This window comes from Gymnoscopelus microlampas, assembly GCF_963454915.1.
Source record: "Gymnoscopelus microlampas genome assembly, chromosome: 9".
Classification (NCBI taxonomy): domain Eukaryota; kingdom Metazoa; phylum Chordata; class Actinopteri; order Myctophiformes; family Myctophidae; genus Gymnoscopelus; species Gymnoscopelus microlampas.
The window spans coordinates 53,619,559-53,640,065 of record NC_139946.1 but is presented as its reverse complement, the minus strand read 5'-3'; the positions used below and the strand labels follow the sequence as shown (position 1 = coordinate 53,640,065).

Below are 20,507 nucleotides of genomic sequence, written 5' to 3'. Positions count from 1 at the left end.
TACCGGAAGGTCCCTAGTTCGATTCCCCAATTCATCACATCAATCATGAATCACCGCTGAATAGCCCTTGAGCAAGGCTTCCATGCAGGGTCCGGCTGGAAACAAGCTTCGTGCTTAGTCCGACACCCTGGGTAAACAACAAACTTTGCTTTGCTTTACTGATAAGTGATAATATGCTCTATGCACAGCAGCCACATTGAAAAGAAATTGGGCCTCTTCCTTACTTTCTTCACAGGTGTTACCTATGATACTAATGAAGGCTCTGTTCCATGTAGTGTGGCACAATGGTTCTCAAATGTTTTTGTATTTATTTCAAGAACCCCCATAACTCAGATTGTACAAATGGAACCAAATGGACCCTTAGGGTCCATTTGGTTCCATTTGTACACTCTGAGTTACACAACCGTAAGGGTCCACCCCCCCTGGGGGTCCCTGGACCACACTCTGAGACCCACTGGTGTAGCAGAGTGTTTCCAGTGAACCAACATGCAACAACATCAGCACCCTGACTCTGTCTGACCAGAATGGAACAAGAGCCTTCATATTAGTATCATTGTTCACACCTGCAAAGAAAGTCAGGAAAGGGCCCAATTTCTTTACAATATGGCTGCTGTGCATGGAGCCTATATATTCCACCATCCACGCCCCCCTCTACAGTAGCTTTGGCTTAGCTAACACTGATTAGCTTCCCCACACACACACACACACACACACAGGACAGCAGAACCATTCAAAGTTAGCCCCACATTAGGCTAAAAGGCTAACAAGTGAAAACAGTTTCACTTTGACACGTTTCCCAAAACGTCAAACGTGTGATATATGGTCACAATTCAGCCAAATCCCGTACAAACACGGCATTTAGAGCAACATATTTAGAAACACAGTGCTTTGCTTTTGGGGGAAAAGGTCGACATCTTGAACCAGACAGCTAGCTAGCTAGCGTTAGCTACAGTGCAGCTAATCCACCACCACTTGCTGCTGCAGCAACAGTGACAATGCTAACGCTAACAGGATAGGTGGGCACCGAGGAAGACTGGGCACCAAGGTGTTAAATTGGCTATTTCTTTCCAAAATGTAAAAAAAAAAAATATTAGGAAAATGTTTTCAAGAAATGTAAAGTATACATGGTTAGAACATGCTTAAACATTCGGCAATTAAGCTCTATTATTTCCACAATGGTTACAAATTGCTTTAAAAACCTGTATATCCAGTCATTTGGGGGCATAAACAAGTAGTTGAATGATATATTTAAGTATGATAATGATGTACGGTGCATGTTTATTGTTCACATCATGTATACTTTACAGTACTTTTCAAATTATTATAATTGTTTTACATTTTTGGACAAAATATCCAATTTCACATCGAGGTGCCCAGATGTCCCTATAAGTGCCCACCTATCCACCATCCATGCTAACGTTAGCCTCGCTAGCCGCATGCTACGGCGGTGTGACAGCTGATGGTGCCCTTGAGCTTCTTACTTTTCACGTGCGACACAACAAAATCACACATTAAGACAAAACTGCCGACCCTTCTGCAAAATGTGACACGAATTGTAATGACAATAATGTGTATGGATGGACGTCACCCAGCGGATCCATTTCATTACATTGTGTACCCTCTCTCAGAGTTAATTTAGAAAAGGTGCAGTTGTGGTGATAAGAGTGATATAATAGTGATCCAGAGACAAAAGACAATTCATTTAATACATTAATAAGGTATAGTTCATAACTATACATTTAAAAGCAAATAAGTAAAAAGAAACTGAAACCGTTTTGTGACATTACATGAATTGTCTGACACTGGATCACAGTCACAGTAAGTGATTATTTTTCTTAGTTGAAATAAGTGTTAAATAGTTCTATATTCTGATCATAATCATTGCAATATAGAGTGTTTGTTCAGTAACAGCCAGGGTCTCCCCGTCTCTCCAGCTCTTGTATTACTGAAAAATACATTTTTATCTCTATCCACGACTGCAGATCAGAAATATAGAGCTTTAACCGTTTTAACAAGAATGTCATTTTAACAAAAATAAATAAATAATAATAATATCACTTGCACCTTTAATATAGCAAAACAAGAACAAGGAAAAAAGGTGTGTTTTATTAAATCGTGCAGTCTCGTGGTGGTGGTGGTGGTGTGTGTTTATAGCTCAGGTTCTCCTAGCCATGGATCCAAGACGGTCATCTGTCATGACCGTCATGGATGAACTTCAACCTGGTGTTTGCACTCTCTCCCTTTTTGGCCCGTACATCTACATAAACGTTCATATTTCAAATATAAAGTGCTTACCCCATGGCCACGGATGTTACAATGATGTACGTGCCCTCAAAAAGTACCCTTATATTCCGTATTGTTCAATAAAAAGCATTTCAATCCGATCGGTGGCCATTTTTCTCCATTTGCTTTCAACTAAGCGACCCTATCGGTTGGGGGGTGTATTGCACTCTGATACATTATAACGCTATGAGAAAATGGTAACCGATCGGATTTAAATGATTTTTATTAAACAATACGGAAGATACGGGTACTTCTGAGGGTCCGTACATAATTGTAACATCCGTGGCCATGAGGTAAGCACTTTCTAGTTGAAATCTGAACGGTTATGCAGATGTACGGGCCAAAAAGGGAGAAAGTGCGAACGCCAGGTTGAAGTTCAACCATGACGGTCGTGACAGTGATCCATGGCTATGGTTCTCCTTGAGGCAGTCCCACAAAAATGGACACATAACTCAATGTCGATGTGAAAATGTCCAAAATGGAACCAAATGGTTGTCCATGTTGTACCCTCTCAGAGTCATGGAGGTCCTTAGTAATAGAATATAATTCAAGTGAGTTGTTTCGTACCATGCTGTCCAGCTCTCTGGCCGCGGCTCCGTCCTGGAGGCCCTGCTGCACGGGGCTGGCGCTGCCCTCGGGAGTCTTCCTCTCCCCGGCGGCGGTAGTCCCTTTCCCCCCGGCCCCGGGCTCCTTGGCCCGGCTGCGGTTCCACAGGTACACGGCGCCGACCCCCAGCACCAGCGGCGCGCCCACCATCAGCGCTAGCTGCCACCGCGGCAGACCACTACCCGATCCCCCGGACTGCGGGTCCACCGTGACCGGCTTGGAAGCAGCCATGATGATCTGCCTGGATCCTGCTTCTCTTCTCTCTGACTGACTTCCACACCTTCTGCGTCTACTGCAACTGCGCCTGCTTCTTCTCAGCGTTGCCAGGTTTTGTGAGAGAAATAAGTAAACCAGGTCTAGGAAAACAAGCCCAAAAGAACGAACGTGGGCCGGTACAAATATCCCCCCCCCCCCCAACTGGGAATGGCTTCCTTCCTACGGCACTGGAAACTTAGGTGAGGTCACACACGAGCACTTTATTTATATTTGAAAATAGCCAAATATCTGCTATTTTCCAAAAATCTTGTGGAATATTTGGAATATTTATTTTAAACATTCTAACAACACATGCTCCCTGGGCACAAAACATTTTCATGAAAATGAATATTTGACAACCATTAGTTTAGATAATAATTGAAATGTTTTGGAAGCAAGCCTAAATAAGCGAGTACACTTTAGAAACAAGACCCAAAAACCGGAACTTGCAACTTTACAGAAAAACAAGCCTAAAGTCCCTTATAATAAGCCGACATGGCAACGCTGCTGCTGCTTCTTCTTCTTCTTCTTGCTAGCAACACCGCGGATTCTCGGATTCATGGGATACCGTGCGTCACCGCAATTGCTTTAGCAGGGGGACCAATTCCCTTTGCAGTTTGCTGATCCGGTCTGGGTTTTAGAGCGGATACAGAAACCTTTTAAGCCGTTTAAGCATGTATATATGTATGTGGAAAATACCGGATACAGTAGGCGGGCTCTAAACCGGATCACACGGGTTAATTCGGAATAGATTGATTGATTGAAATTGTTATTAGGCAAAAGAATGTAAAACAACACAGTTACATTTAATATATGGACCCCTTAACAGACGATGTCTGTCACACTGATAAGGACCACTATGCGTGCAACCAGTATGCACTCAAATGAAACCCATTCTTTTGAGGTATTTGGACTTTACTTGAGTATTTCCAATTTCCAATACTTTTACTTTCAGGGGCAAATATTGTACTTTTACTCCACTACAATTATCTGAAAACTTTAGTTACTAGTTACATTTCAGATATAAATTATGATATTATAAAACATACATTAACCACTTTAGACCTATTTTTATTCCTAGGCTATTTGAAAATAGCCGATCTACAGTTTGTAGATCTGCTATTTTCAAATATTCTAGTACTTTTACTTTTTGTAGTTAAGTATATTTTGATGCCAATACTTTTGTACTTTTACTCAAGTACATTTTTAATTCTGGACTTTTACTTGTAACTGAGTATTTTTATATCGCAGTATTGGTACTTTTACTTAAGTAAAACATTTGAGTACTTTTTCCACCCCAAAACAACAGGTTGAGAATAAGATTGCGTGAAACAATCACCTGTGCGTCCAGTCTCAATGTTGGTAAACAAATAATTGGTCTATGTGTAACAGAGTGTCGAACAAGGAATTAAGGATTTGTATGACTACGCCACCCTGAAGATGTTGTATCAGGGAAATTATAATAATGAAATAAAACCTTTAAATCAGGCTCCCCAACTATGCAAGTGTTCGTTAATGAGGCATGAGACAAAAGCTTTGGTTCCCCCAAACACAAAGGAGGTTTTATTAACTTTAGCACATAAACATTTCAGTTCAAGTACAATTATTTTATTACTAAAAGGCAAGATATCAACTCGGTGAGAATACAATCAATCATAAAATCCATACTATGATATATAATAGATGTTGTAAATCCCAAGCAATAATGAATTACTCACAACATGGAACAAAGGTGCTACATCCGGGTTCAATTGGGGGGCAGGCAGGCAAAAGTCGACCATATACACAGGGGAACTATAGCCTGGTAAACCCTCCCTCCGGAATCAAATGGAAATGAGATTTCCGGAGGGAGGGTTTACCAGGCTAGGGGAACTAAGCTAAAAGCAAGCTAAGGTAACCGTCACCAAGACTACACAAAGGCTCAGGCTAAACATGCACACACTCAGCAAAAGTTAAACACACGGCAAACAAGAGTAAAAAACAACGCGACACCGTGCAACGAGGTGTTCGCATTCACAACAAATCAAACCTTAAGGTCGTGGGCTATGGTGCTCTTATAGTAGGAGAGCTTAACCCCATTTTTAGCGGCGCTAGCCGCTCTATACCTTTAGGTATAGAGCGGATATTAGCCCTCTATACCTGGCTTTTGCGTCAACGTTCTGATTGGTCAGGCTCGCCAAGGTTCTGATTGGTCAGGTCCGTCAACGTTCTGATTGGTCAGGCTCGCCAAGGTTCTGATTGGTCAGGTCCGTCAACGTTCTGATTGGTCAGGCTCGCCAAGGTTCTGATTGGTCAGGTCCGTCAACGTTCTGATTGGTCAGGCTCGCCAAGGTTCTGATTGGTCAGGTCCGTCAACGTTCTGATTGGTCAGGCTCGCCAAGGTTCTGATTGGTCAGGTCCGTCAACGTTCTGATTGGTCAGGTCCATCAACGTTCTGATTGGTCACTATTCATGACATCACTATGTTACTATTCATGACATCACTATGATGTCATGAATATAGAATTACATTATGACAGTTCAGTTTTTGCCACTTACCTTGGAATGCATTTGGTGATTCGCTTCCAATGGCACTATTTAGTGCCACTGGAAGCCTTGAAATAAATTTACAGAGATTTAATATTGTTTCTCTAGTAGAAACACATATCTATGACAAAATATATCAAAGGCGCCGCTACCTTCACACAGGTGTGATTTTTTTACATTATTGAAACGAAGCGGATAAAAGCGCCATTTTTTTTTAGGCTTCTTTAGGACCTACTGATGGATTCTAGCCTTGGGTACCAAACTTTATTTTGAAAAGTATCCATACAATTATCCATATCAATATCCATTAAAAAAAACAGGCCGATTCACTTTTTGGCCTATAACTCTTGAACTGTAGGTCATAGGACAAAAAGTATTTTTTCCCTGGACTCCTTGGATCATGACGCAACTTCCCATATAGGTCCCGCCCCTTTTCCGATTTCAAAATTTTACGCCATTTTGCGTTATTTTCAAAACACACATTTTGCTATTACTCCTACAAATGTTGTCCAACTCATACAAATCAGCACACACTGTGTCTTTGGTCATGTGGAGAAGGAGAAGTGACGAGCTAATTGATTGCAGGGGAGTTGGCTGCCAAGCGCATTTAAATGCAGGTGTACAAATTTTAGAAGCCAATCTTAGCCAATCTGAGGGGAATATGAGAAATCGGACTGATACATCTACATCACATGACCAAAGACACAGTGTGTGCCGATTTGTGTGAATTTTGGATTTAATAAAATTAAATTGGATTTAATTTAATTGAAATCGGAAAAGGGGCGGGACCTATAAGAGAAGTTGTGTCGTGATCCAAGGAGTCCAGGAAAAATATATTTTTGATTCTATGACCTACGGTTCAAGAGTTATAGGCCAAAAAGTGAATCTGTTTTTTTTAATGGATATTGATATGGATAATTGTATGGATACTTTTCAAAATAAAGTTTGGTACCCAAGGCTAGAATCCATCAGTAGGTCCTAAAGAAGCCTCATAAAAAATGTGGCGCTTTTATCCGCTTCGTTTCGATTATCTTGTTAAGCTCTCCTACTATTAGGTGAACCCTTGAGGGCTAATACCCCCCTGGCTCCCGTTGGCCCCGGACAGCAGCACGCTCAGCACCATGTTGGGGGAGAGACAAACAAAAACATATATTAGTATAACAGAAAAACAGAAAGAAATAGCCCAATAAACAAATGAAAACAAACGATAAAACTCAGATTAAACTAAACAAAACAAAACAGCAGTGGTGATAACTTAGATTGTCATTGTTCTTTCCCGTTATCCCCCTCAGTACATGTACTTGTCACATCGGGACTAGAGTACCATCACATCAACCGAGGCAAGGAAAACAAACAAATAAGACCCCGGTCGCAAGACCTGCAGCCCTCAACCACCAAGCAGACTGGTGTTTGGTGGACTGCAGGGCCTTTAAATACTCAACCTGATTGGCAATGAGGAAGTGCCAATGCAGTAGTCCTACGGTGGCCCCTGAGGCTCAATGCTGACTGGCTACATATGGATCAAATGAAATCAAATGACTTATATTATGGCAAATAGAAGAACATACTATGAAAAATCCAATCACATGATATATTATTGAAAATAAAACAAAATAAGAAAAGAAAAAAGAATGCGTGTTGTTGAAGGCAATCTGTTCACATCTGTACCTGTGTTGTGTTTTTTTCATGGTCTTGCTGTGTTCCTGTCATGACCGCCAGTTCCCACCTAATGTTATGTGGGAGTTCAGACCGCTCCAGACCGTCCTGAATAACTGCTAGCTTACATAACGTCTTAAGGCTAGGACTTAAGTCTAGGATGTACAGGTCATCAGAAAAGGCTTTCTGATGACTACCTCCTCCGAAGACGACGACACGATCTCCCACCAGGCAACAGCAGGGATCAAACCACCAGCTGGGGCTTTCCCCTCTGGGCTCAACCTTCTTCCAGCTGAAGGTCTGTGGGTCCAGTTTGAACAGATCGCTGAAGTGCTCAAATTTTTCCTCTAGACGGACTTCGCGACAAAACACGTACAGCTCTCCGTTGTAGGAAAAGGCCGAATGATAGTATCCTTTGGGAAGTTCTTCAGGCTCGCTGCTGCTCAGCCAGCCAGTCTCTGTGTCAAACACTCGGAGGAGCAGGTACTCGCTTTTCAACGTTTCGCCCTCAAACACGAACATCTTTGTCCCGATGACGGTGGCAGAGTTCCATAAGTTATCCGGTGGAGGTGTAATAATGCCTCCGGCGTTAATCAAAGACCAGACCATCGTGACGGTGTCCAACTTGTAGAGGTCATATGTGTGTCTCATCTCCTTGTCGAATCCTCCACAGATATACATGACCTTCCCCGACACGCAGGCCGAATGCCACTTCCTCCCCTCCGGGATGCTCCCGGAAACCTCGGGACTGAGCCACCTGTGAGTGTCCACGTCAAACGCGTACACATCGTCCCTGCGCACATTTACCTCGCAACCCCCCCAGATATAGATGGTATCTTCTATCAGCACCGCCGTGTGTCCCCGCAGCCTGGGAGGGGGGGGCTCACAGGAACTTCCTTTTCCGGTTGTTGTCACTGGAGGCAAATCCCTCCAGCGTAAAGACACTGTGTTTAAGACGTGGACGCACATCTGATCGCTGTGGTTCTTGTGGGAACCTTCAAAGGAGTAGACCTCGTGACCTACTGACACCGCAGGGAAACTGTGCTGCGTAACCGGTGATCCTTTCAGACGTGCCGTCCAGCGGAACATCTCGTAACTACAACTCTGTAGAATAAAGTAGAATAGATCAAAGTACATTAAAGTACGTTAGAGTATAGATTAAAGTAGATTAGTCTTCCTGTATCACTTGTATTGGTACAGCAATACAAACATCACATAAAGCTCAGCCAATCCATGCAGCCAATGGGTTTTGGTTGGCCAGTCATGGAAATCAATAAACCAATGCCTGGTTTCGGCTTCCCTGATTGGTCGACCCAACCCTTTGGCTTCCCGGCTTCCAGTATGTAGCAAATTGTTTGCCGTTGTCACGTTGTGAGCCTGGAGAGTTTAGGACTCATACAAATGCAAATACTTACAAAATAAGGCTTTTTCACGTAATGCCACAACATGTTGTATGCTTATCAGTAGACATAAGCAGAGGCTGGCCCTCCATTATGGGCCCATTAAAACCACATGTGGGCGCTAGAGAGTTAATGTCTTGTGGTAATTGTATTTCATAGTTTTCTTCTGTGTTTTTTTGGCAGTTAAGACGTAACACTTCAGTCACTTTTCATAAATCTTTGTTGAATGGTAGAGGGGGCATGTCACATGGGCAATGATTGAATGTTTCTCTGATTGGCCAAAGGGGGGCGCTATAGCAATCGATCGAAAATGATAACTTCTGCGCTCGGGTGGTGCAGTGGTAAAGTCACTGCCCACCACCACAGAGGTTGTGGGTTCAACTCCCCCGTGGTGCATCCAGACATTCTTTAAACATTCTCCACAGACGTTTACCACTGACTGCACAAGGACTTTGCAAAAAGATATGTCCATATATGGGCTTTATACTGATAACACCAGGGATCTCCATATATGGACATAATCAGACGACATTGAGGCTTAATCAGGAGTTGAGGCCAGGGGTTAGGGGGCTGAGTGCTGGACATTGCTCTTGTCTTTATGTTTTTATGTCTGTCATATAGTTTTTGTTTTCTGTGTTATGTCAAATGTGTGTACTGCAGTGGTGGAAAAATAACTTTGAGTCATTTTATCGTCTACTCAGGCTTTTGTGAGCCCCCAGACAGTTTTTAAGTTGCTTAATTCAGTGTTTAGATATTTTATATTCATTTTATCAGACACACCCTCTTCCTATACAAACCCATTATAACTTCAAACTCCATTTTTAACATGTTAGATTCATCAACAAGAACATACGACATAGATGTCAAGTATAGACTGGCGACAGGTCAGTCTGTGGGAGGCGTTTTTTTCGAGGTCATGCAGGTAGTGGATAGTGGGATGTGTGATGCTTGTGTTTTCTGTAGTTGATTGATTTGGCCAGTATTGGTAATGCAAGACATGAGTTACAAGAATATGTAGTTGTTACCTGATAACAAGTTGTTTAGACTTTTTCATTACATTTGTAATGTTTACATTACAATTGATTGGGATTCTGTAATATTTCAATATTTAATTAATAAGAATTTGTACAGTAAAACATCTTGGTAATAATCACAGATGGACTTGAGGAGGTGTGGCACAAGAATCAATATGGCTGTATAAAGCCCAGCCAATAGGAATTGTAGATCGGCTATTTTCACTTCCTGTTTGGCGTTGAAGTTTGACGCTTCGCCACGGTCACGCCGTTTTACGAAAACTAAAGCTTTTGATAATTTTTCATCGTTAACGTCTTTTAAGTACTCTGGGCGAATTTGAGGCGGATCCGATAATCCGCCTAGGAGGAGTTCGCTAAAGTACAACTCGTGAAAATGGCGTGAAATGCACAAAAATAACATTTTGAAATCCGGGATTAGTATAATCTGAAGCAGTACGGTTAGGATCGTTTTCTCGGCCGGCTATAGTGGCATAGCAATGCTGAATAGGGTTGTCGCCAGCAGCATCGCGGATGTCTTGAGGTGGAAATAGTCTTCTTGGTGGGAAAAGCGCGAAGAGCTTGTCAAACATCTCTTGTATAGTGTCATTCCCATCATATCCGTCAAACGTATCCGTCCTCTGCATCGTTGAGACCTCGTGCGAACCTCCAGCTCTATTGAACCTAGTAACGTTGCGTGGACACCAATAATAGTCAGTGACAGCAACGGAAGGCTTTTGCTCTGCCATGTTCCCCAGATCTCACAAGCGTACTCAGTCTCAGATTGGCCGGTCTGTCTTTATAAAAGATGAAATTACATCACCATGATGCATCATGATGTACATCAGAGCATCAGCCAATGTGACATCATTTTCAAATCCAAATAAGGAGTTCCACACGGCTCCATATTTGGAAATGTGGTCGTTCGGTCGTGCCAATAGGAATTGTAGATTGCGTTGAGTCGGTAGATCTCCAAGCGGATAAGTGAGGGAAGGGCCTGTTGATGTTTATATTGCCTCTGGTAAGTTCAATCCTCGTTCAGCCTCCTTTGTAGAGATGTTTGTCTTGTTGTAGCCTAGTGGGCTAACCGGCATTGGACCTACACGGTTCTCATTTGTGGTATATGGTCGTTCCAGTCCACCAAAAGTTTTGATATTTTGTTTGGACTGAGTTCTAAAGGAGTGTTGTCTAAAAAACTGCTTAAAAACGATGATTAAAACAACCATACACTATCAACTAGGACAGCATCTCTCACAGAGCAGCGTGCAGAGCGTCCGTCCACCTCAACACGAGTAGAAGTCTGTTTAGGACATGCGACCAGTCCATCTTTTCAAGAGCTGTTGTTAGAAGGTCACTTAGTGTTTCATTAGTCTCCCGTAGCCAGACCCAACTGAAAATGAAAAACAGCGACCTCTGCTGTTTATCTGTTCTTGAGAGATTAGTGTTTCATAGACCTGCAGCTGATTGTCCTGTGACAATGAGCTCCAGGTCCGTGAATCTTCCGAGTGCAAAAAATGATATTGTGATCACTTAAGCTGCACGTATCACACCACTCCTGGAAATTCTGGACTGGTCCGTCGTCAACACTAGGTCTATGATTGATTGACCCAGGCTTTCCACGGGTACTGCAGAAAGCTAGGATTTTCACAAACATTGATTGATTGATTGAATAATTTATTAGCAGTTTGCAAAAAAAAAAAAAAAAAAGCACAGTACAGTTCAATACAAGGTCTGCTGAGAGGATTTTAAACCCAAGAAAGCCTATGGCTTGTTTCCATTGGGGTCCTTTGTACTCATTTCATAAAAGTACTCAATTCATTGTTAATAAGCACTGTATTTATTAAAGAAACAGGATCAAAACAGCATCAAATGACACGAGAAACGTGTTATTAGATAAAGATTCAGATTTAGTGAAAGCTTCCCACGAATTGCAGTAAGATTTTAAATTAAGAATAAGATAGTGTTAGGGTAAACATATAAAATATCAAAACAAATATACATACATGAAGTGTGTGTGACACAGTTTCACAATGTCTTGTGCAAATAAATGGCATTTTAAATAGCAGCAGATATCAATATGCTTCACATGTATGGGAATGGAAATAATATCTCTAATCCTACATAAAGTGAATCAGTATCAGACTGAGGTTGCCATCTAGTGGCCAAAAAGTGCAAGATATTCAAGGTTATGCAGTTCTGTCTCTATTCATACACTCATCTATTACAGAATATTATGAACTTGGCAGTGAAGACACAAACAGGATTCAAGAATGTAAAAGTAAACATTTTGTTTTGGTTCCTCACACATGCACAACAAACAACAGAAATAATAAGCAGTAATGACGAAATAAAGTGCATAAAAGTGAATGGTTCCTGTATACTTCTAAGTTCACTTATATTTCAATCCAAAGTACTTTATGTATCAGATTAAAGGGATAACTGATGGATGATGGGGGCCCCATCTGGACTCGCACTTCATATTTGTGAATAACTTCAATGACGTAATTCTCAGTCAGCAACTGTCTAAAAACAATATAATGTCAAACAATAATAATAATCTGTACTTTGAAACTATAGAAACTATAGGATGGAAGTGGTTTTCAACCAGTAGTCCGGTGGTCCTTGAGGGGGTCCCCAGAAAAATTAATAGTTAGGAGCCAAATTGACCCTTATGTGTCTGTAACTCTGAGAGTGTACAAATGGAACCAAATGGACCCGTAGGGTCCATTTGGTTACATTTGTACTCTCAGAGTTAAATGAACACTGATGATGATACAGTGTAGACTGGGACCCCTCAAGAAATCAAAATGGTTGAGTCCCTGGCATATCTTTTCAAATGGGGGTCCCTGGGCTAATATTTGTCAATTTGGTCTATTTGTCAATTTGGCAAAAAAAGGTTGAAAACCACTGGTCTAAACAACATGCTATGTATCTAAATTACATTTAAAATGTGCATAAGCCTGCATGGTCGTCAAGGCTAGGTCAAGTGCAAAAGGCTAAGGTTGGTGGAGTCTGAAGATGTGAGTCTTCAGATTGCGGAGAGTTTGTTCCACAGTCAGGGACCTGTGGAACGTGAAAACATGACCAATAAGCTTTATGAATGAATGAATAATCCACAACAACAAAGTATTCTTCTTTGTACATCTTCATTTATTATATATATACAACCCATCAGTTTATTTCAAACAGCAGAATGAAAATACCTGATCTGCAAGTTGTACAGCTTGTAAAATGAAGGAGAAAAAAAGGAGGGGACCAAGTACAGGCCCCTGGGGGACCCCCGGTCAACAAAGTATATCAAGAATCAAAAATCAATTTTATTGACACATCACAGGTTTACAGGTGTCAATAACTTGTGTGTCCAAAGCTGTTACTTAATAGGAAATTATAATATAATTATTATAATTATAATAATAATCTGTGTTCCAATGGATCCAACGTAGTTATTATTTAGTCACAAGCTCTTTGTTAATAATTGGTTCATTGGTTACATATTAATAAAACCAACACTTAACCACTTTCATCTTTTACTTTTTTTAAATGTATTTCTTTTCAAAAGAAAGAATACAAAAATGAATATTTTTGAAACAATTAAACAAAACAAATCCTTGTAAGGGGGTCCCTGGCACAGCATATTTAAAGCTGGGGATCTGCAGACAAATAAACCGCTCACAAAATGTAAGGAAACTTGAATTTGGGCCATTATATCTCCCCTTTACTAATACCAATCAGTAAAGTGTTGTATATCATTTTTATCGGTGATTAGTCACCTTTACAACAAGGTACAGCTTGTAAGCATCGGGCATTCATGGAATGAGCAACACAGGCAAACGCGTGGGTAGCGCCGAGCAAAAATGTGCCAAAATGGCCTGTTAGACTTTTCTGCTGACATTCAATGTCGTGACATTCATGACATTCAATGGGCTTCAGGTGTGTGCCAGTCACAGGTATGTGACTGCCTCACAGGTGAGTGACTGGCACCTGAACATGGGTTCTGCAACTTTGTTGAGTTTGTGTATGCTCCAAGCAGCAACACTGCCCCCATGGAAAGATGCCACTTTTGTCAGGATAAGGCCCGTGCAACAGGGCAAGTGAAGCTGGTGTTCCGTTATGCAGAGTGACAGCATTATTTGGGGTGCGTTCGAAAATACAGCACTGAGCGCACTGGCCAATACAAACTAATAGGCGAGTGTGCTCCGGTGCGTAATTTCCGAACGCACCCATGGTGTTAGCCCTGGTACCCATCTGTGAGACTGGTGAAGTCAACAAGGAAGACAACAACCCAGACCCCTTGCTTCACTGAGGAACCATAGATTTACAGGCAAGATTTGTACGGTACCAAAGACAGATGTCAAAGTTGCAGGGCCCATGCTCAGGTGCCAGTCACACACCTTTGACTGGCACACACCTGCCTGCAAATGGTACCAGGGCTAAGACCAAATAATGCGTAATCTGCGTAACGGAACACCAGCTTCACTTGCCCTATTGCACGGGCCTTATCCTGAAGGGACAAATGTGGCATCTTTCTATGGGGGCAGTGTTGCTGCTTGGAGCATACACAAACTCAACAAAGTTGCAGAACCCATGTTGCAGAACGCAAAGTTGCAGAACCCACCTCTCAGCAGGTGTGTGCTGGCAGGTCGCTCAAAACAAGAGCGATTACCAGCAAAAGCATATTGGGCGATTTTGGCACATTTTTTCTCGGCGCTACCCACACGTTTGCCTGTGTTGCTCATTTCATGAATACCTGATGCTTACAAGCTGTACCTCGTTGTAAAGGTGACTAATCACCGATAAAAATGATATATAACACTTTACTGATTGGTATTAGTAAAGGGGAGATATAATGGCCCAAATTCAAGTTTCCTTACATTTTGTGAGCGGTTTACATATAAACCACTGATGGAACCACTGATTTATAGAACCATTCAAATCTTCAAATAACCTTTGGTCTGAACGTTTCTTTTGGGGCTCAAAGAATGGCTCTGCTATGACATCCCTGTGAAGAACCAGTTTATAGGTTCCAGTTGGTGCCTTAATTTGTCTGTGTTTAGCTGCTCTATAGCTCCCAGATCTTACACACCTCTGCTGTATCTCCATCATAACCAATACTTATCCCTGCATAGAGAGGTCTTTTCAGTTTGGAGGAGGGTCATTGTGCTGTTAGAAACACTGTAGAATGACACAGTACCTGCTCTGTGATTTACGTTCACCCCCACCACCCCACTACCCGCATTTGCCCCGGAGCAAAGATCTCTTGCCCAGGACTTGTCATTGTCTCCAAAGCCCGATAGATCCTTCTCCTTTCTGTTAATGTCTTTATAACTGACTGCTATACTAACCCATCCACTCCATTTCACTTCAAAGTAACAACATTCAGGCAGCCTCTCTCTACTCAACACCTGAGGCCATTGGGTAAATCTGTGTGGATGTTGAGGATGACGTTGGTCTCGTCGTGCTCTAGTCACCTTCCTGTTCTCCTCTGACAGGATGAGGTCGTTGCTCACCGTGTTGCTGTCCAGTGAAAGTTTAAGGGAATCTGTGAGAAGAACACATGACAAAATATAACAACTAATTAAACACTTTAAACCTGGTGTCACTGTGTTGGCCATGTTATTTTTGTAACACGTAATGTCTGTGTGTAGCCTATGTCTGTGTCTGTGTGCGTGCGTGTCTGTGTCCGTGCATGCATGCGTCCGTGCGTGCGTGCGTCAATCATATAATCAACGCATATCAAAAAATCGGACAGATTTGTCTTGATGACATGACTACAGAGATAATGTGTACCGATTTGTGTGCGGTTTGGACAAAATCTGTAGACGTAGTAGCAAAAAATAGACTCAGAAAGTGAAAACATAATCCCTCACATTTGGCCGTTCTGTCCTGGCGGGGATATAAATTATGCATTTGACATGTTTGGACCAAATTAGAGTATTCCCACTTCTCCAGTTAAACCTACACCACCAATGAAAATGTACTCACGTTTCAAAAAGTCCCATCTGTTTTCACTGTTTCCCGGAGGCTCTGGCAGACTTGAAACGTGGACTGTAGACACAGCAGACCCTGGAGAAACTGGAGACAGTCAAAATAGAAAGAAATCAAATCAGTTAAGTCATGACATGATATTGAAGAGAATCACAGAAACAATCTAGTAGATGAAGTGAAACAGCCTCTGCAATTCCTTGTTCTGACTGAGTCTTGGATTACCCCAGATAACACTGCTACCCTCTCTGGTTCCTGTAACTTCACCATGAGACTTGGATTACCCCAGATAACACCAATCACCTGTCCTCTAGACCCAATTCCTTCCCCGATCTTCCAGCCGCAGAGAGCATTGCTCATGATCTACTGTCTTTCATTACAATCATGATCAAAACATCTGATCAACTGTCTTTCATTTACAATCATTGTCAATGCCTCCAAGACTCCAATCTAAAAGTTGTCTCTCCCACCTTTGATCAAATTTAGACACCTATGTAGTTAGACACTATGTAGTTAGACACCTATGGATGCCGTCATCTACCAACTAAATGTTGTTCAACTTCAAGTATTGGTTTTCTTTAATGTAGAACGTCAGTTAATCATCCTTACACACACACATTACAATCTACAGAGGTGTTTTAATATAACATTGACTTACAGACATCTCTACCCTCTCTTCACCTACCTGTTGGTGTGCTTTCAAACCTCTCTACGAGATCATGCCTTGCCGACCTTCCTCAGAACATTCACCACGACTTGAGATTCTTTACCAGGGTAACTCTGTACGATCTGGTCGACAACGTCTATGATCTCAGCCTTCTCCAGAGCTCTCTTTCTGAGGGGCTTGAAATCTGCAACAGGGTCTTGCAGAAACCACTTGAACCTCTGGAACTCCTCGTGACTCAGATCATCCAGAGTGTTCAAGATACGTTCCTTAAGTGGCGCCATGGTGGATTCCTGTTACAAACACATGATGTTAACATGTCAGCTTCATTATTTCAAATAGTTCTATTTGATGCAGAAACACAACATAATTGCCTTGATACAAGTAACATTAACGAGTGTCAGGGAGCACAGCTGGACAGTGACGCGCACGCACGCACGCACGCACGCACGCACGCACGCACGCACGCACACACACACACACACACACACACACACACACACACACACACACACACACACACACACATGCTTAACTAAAAGTGACAGTAGTTAGTTTAAAAGAAAAGCCCTTGAATATGACTGAAGACATGATGCTTATTGTGATTATGGTAAGCTTACATTTCATATCACAAACACCATATAGAGTAAAAACCCCTGTAACTTTAACCAGATTTGGAAAATTGTGAATCGATTTTGAATCGTTGATAATAAGAATTGCGACTTTTACATTAATCGATTTCTTTTCCAACACCCCTAATCGTTAGCTTCATAGCATAATTACCTAAGTTATAGTTGTCGCTATAGAAATAGTGCTCAGTGTTAACGGCCCTTAAAGATGACATGAGAAGATAGTGATTTTTCTTCTTTTTTCTTCTTTTCCGAAAACCTTAAAATATGACTTGGGCAATTATGCTATGAACTACGATATAAGAACCTCCCCGATACAGTACTTACTGTAAATGCAGCTGCTGCTGCTCTGCCTCAGCGTTGTGTCAAAATGGAGAATGAACTAAATGTTACTGTTACAGTAACAGGGCGTTGCTGAAAATGAGTTTGGTACCGACTTGCTTTCCTGTAAATCACATGACCTGCAGGTAATCACTACTAGCCCTGCCGCTGTATGTATACAGGGCCACTGGGCTGTACCCAGTGGAGTAATGGACAGAAGTAGTATTTGTTTGAATGAGTAATTGTGTACACATATAGTGAGTGAACACACACACACACACACACACACACACACACACACACACACACACACACACACACACACACACACACACACACACACACACACACACACACACACACACACACACACACACAGTGCAACAGGGAGGACTTTTTTTTTTTAAACAGTGGGGGGAAGGGAATCGCAATCGCAAGTGATGTGCTGTCCTGAGATGTGACTTATATTCATTAGAAATTAGAATGCCTGCGTCCTGTCCCGGGCGTGATCATAGATTTATAAAACATTGACAAACGTTGAAACAGCTGTGTCCACCCACACACACACGCACACGCGCACACACACACACACACACACACACACACACACACACACACACACACACACACACACACACACACACACACACACACACACAGCAAACTCCACAAAGATGTGCACCTAATTATAATAATTATAAAGCCATATTCCTTTCTAATTATAATATCATTTAAAGTCCATTTGTTGAGCCAGTTCACACTCAATTAACTTTTTCACGGCCCCAGACATGGTACGGTGTTACACTGCATGTGTTAAGTTGTCCGATTCTGTGACCTGCCTTCATTGCAGTGATGGCAGAACGCGACGGGACATGAATAGAATTTGATAGGTAACCAAATGTGGTGTCGTATATATTCATTGTAATGTCAAATTCCTCATAGGTTTTATGTCCCACGGCTTCCTCGGCCTATAGTGTGTTGTGAACTCAACACAGTGTTGAGTATGTGTGGCTGAGTAGTGTTTGTTTGTTCTGTGCGTCGTGCGAGCCGGCACATGGGCAGTAGACGATGTGAGTACTATATGGCCTCGGTGGGTCAACGAAAACCTGTGTGGACAACAGTGTTGATTTCGTCGACTAAAACTATGACGAAAAATGTTGGTCGACTACCTTTTTTCACTGACGAAAACTAAATAAAAACTATGCTATGATGACTAAAACTACGACTAAATATATTGATAATTTCGTCAACAAATAAAAACTAGACTAAAATGTTAGAGACAGACTAGAAGATATCCAGTAGAACTAAAAGACAACTTAGACAAGTCATTTTATGCTTGGTTGCGCTAGGGTGTGCATGCTGAAAATAGCAGATCTACAAGCTCATAACGCTGCGACGCGTTGTGAGCTTGTAGATCTGCTATTTTCAGCATGCAACCAAGTGTAAAATCAGCCATTACGACGCCATCAAGGCACCGCCAACATACATTTTAGTCGACTAAATCAACAGTAGATTTAGTCGACATTTAGTAGATTTAGTGAAACTAGACAAAGTTAAAACATTTCAGATGACTAAAATTAAATGGAATTTTATCCAAAAGACTATGACTAAAACGAAATCAATATTTGCTGTCAAAATCAAGACTACGTCATAGTGATGACATCATAGCACCTGCTGTCCGCTTGTGCCTTCACATCTTAAAGAGTTGTGTGCATCATGTCTGCAAAATGTTTGTATTCAGTACAGCAGCGGTCAGTTGGTTCACCTGTCGCTTTGTTTGTGTCCGGACGTGAATCATTGTGTGTTTAAGACAATGCCTCGCATTGAAAATGACATCAAACTGGACTTCAAGGACGTGCTCCTTCGGCCGAAGCGGAGCACGCTCAAGTCTCGCAGCGAGGTGGACCTGACGAGGAGCTACACCTTCAGGAACTCGAGAGGCTGCTACAGAGGCATCCCCATCATTGCCGCCAACATGGACACCGTGGGAAGCTTTGAGATGGCTCTGGCTTTGCACCGGTTCACTCTCTTCACCACCATCCACAAGCACTACTCTGTGGACGACTGGAGGGGGTTTGCGGCAAAACACCAAGAGTGTGTCCAGAGCATAGCGGTCAGCACGGGGACCAGCGATGGAGACTTTGAGAAGCTCTCGGCCATCGTGGCGGCCGTGCCTCAGCTGCAGTACATCTGCGTGGACGTGGCGAACGGCTACTCCGAGCACTTCGTGCAGTTCGTCAAAGACGTCAGGAAGAAGTTCCCGACGCACACCATAATAGCAGGGAACGTGGTGACCGGAGAAATGGTGGAAGAGCTGATCCTGGCCGGTGCGGACATCATCAAAGTGGGCATCGGGTCGGGCTCGGTGTGCACCACACGCAAGAAGACGGGGGTGGGGTACCCTCAGCTCAGCGCCGTGATGGAGTGCGCGGACGCGGCCCACGGCCTGGGGGGCCACATCATCTCCGACGGAGGATGCACCTGCCCCGGGGACGTGTCGAAGGCGTTCGGCGCCGGGGCCGACTTCGTGATGCTGGGCGGGATGCTGGCCGGCCACCAGGAGAGCGGGGGCAAGACGGTGGAGAGGAACGACGGCAACAAGTACAAGCGCTTCTACGGCATGAGCTCCGACACGGCCATGAAGAAGCACGCCGGGGGCGTGGCCGAGTACCGGGCGTCCGAGGGCAAGACGGTGGAGGTGGCGTACAGGGGCCCCGTGGAGGGCACGGTGCGGGACGTCCTGGGCGGGGTGCGCTCCACCTGCACCTACGTGGGGGCCGCCAAGCTGAAGGAGCTGAGCCGTAGGACCACCTTCATCAGGGTCACCCAGCAGCTCAACACCGTGTTCGGCGACGACAGTGAAATGTCATCGTGAACGACGTCCGTGAGATTCCATCATCCAGCTTAAGGGTTGCCAGATCTGCTTATTATAATTTCCCTGCAAGATTGCATTTGAAAATAGCCGGTCTACAAGCTCACAACGCGACGCGTTGTGAGCTTGTAGATCTGCTATTTTCAAATAGCTGATGTATATGTTAAAGTGCTCATGTGGCCCATTGTTGCTTCTTTTGGGCTGGTTTTCCTAGACCTGGTTGCTTGTTTCTCTCACAGAATCTGGCAACACTGTTGGAGACAGTGGTGGTGGAGGAAGAGAAAGGTTTGGATGCAGTGCCCT

General features: G+C 43.0%; 3 protein-coding genes across 5 annotated transcripts in view; 1 reads left to right on the top strand and 2 right to left on the bottom strand.

The window, feature by feature from the left end:
- Window positions 1-3,187, bottom strand: part of tomm70a (translocase of outer mitochondrial membrane 70 homolog A) — a 115,207-nt gene extending 112,020 nt beyond the window's left edge. For 2 of the 3 annotated variants that reach the window (XM_084066761.1, XM_084066760.1), the window contains exon 1: window positions 2,851-3,186. In XM_084066761.1, the coding sequence (XP_083922887.1) occupies window positions 2,851-3,120 (270 nt within the window). In that variant the 5' untranslated portion in view covers window positions 3,121-3,186. Of the gene's footprint in view, window positions 1-2,850 lie in introns of all 3 variants that reach the window. The other variant, XM_084066762.1, reaches the window with a different exon arrangement.
- Window positions 3,188-7,147: 3,960 nt separating this feature from the next.
- LOC311051659 (kelch domain-containing protein 3-like) lies at window positions 7,148-8,415 on the bottom strand (the record flags this gene model as incomplete). Its single annotated transcript, XM_084066242.1, has 3 exons — window positions 7,148-7,180; window positions 7,339-7,396; window positions 7,493-8,415. The coding sequence occupies 3 exons, from the start codon at window positions 8,413-8,415 to the stop codon at window positions 7,148-7,150; spliced, it is 1,014 nt and encodes a 337-aa protein (XP_083922368.1).
- A 10,730-nt stretch (window positions 8,416-19,145) lies between these two features.
- On the top strand, window positions 19,146-20,207 carry LOC311051658 (GMP reductase 2-like; the record flags this gene model as incomplete). The annotated part of the gene is made up of 1 exon (XM_084066241.1): window positions 19,146-20,207. One exon carries the CDS (start codon window positions 19,146-19,148, stop codon window positions 20,205-20,207), a length of 1,062 nt encoding a protein of 353 aa, XP_083922367.1.
- Between the last annotated feature and the right edge of the window lie 300 nt (window positions 20,208-20,507).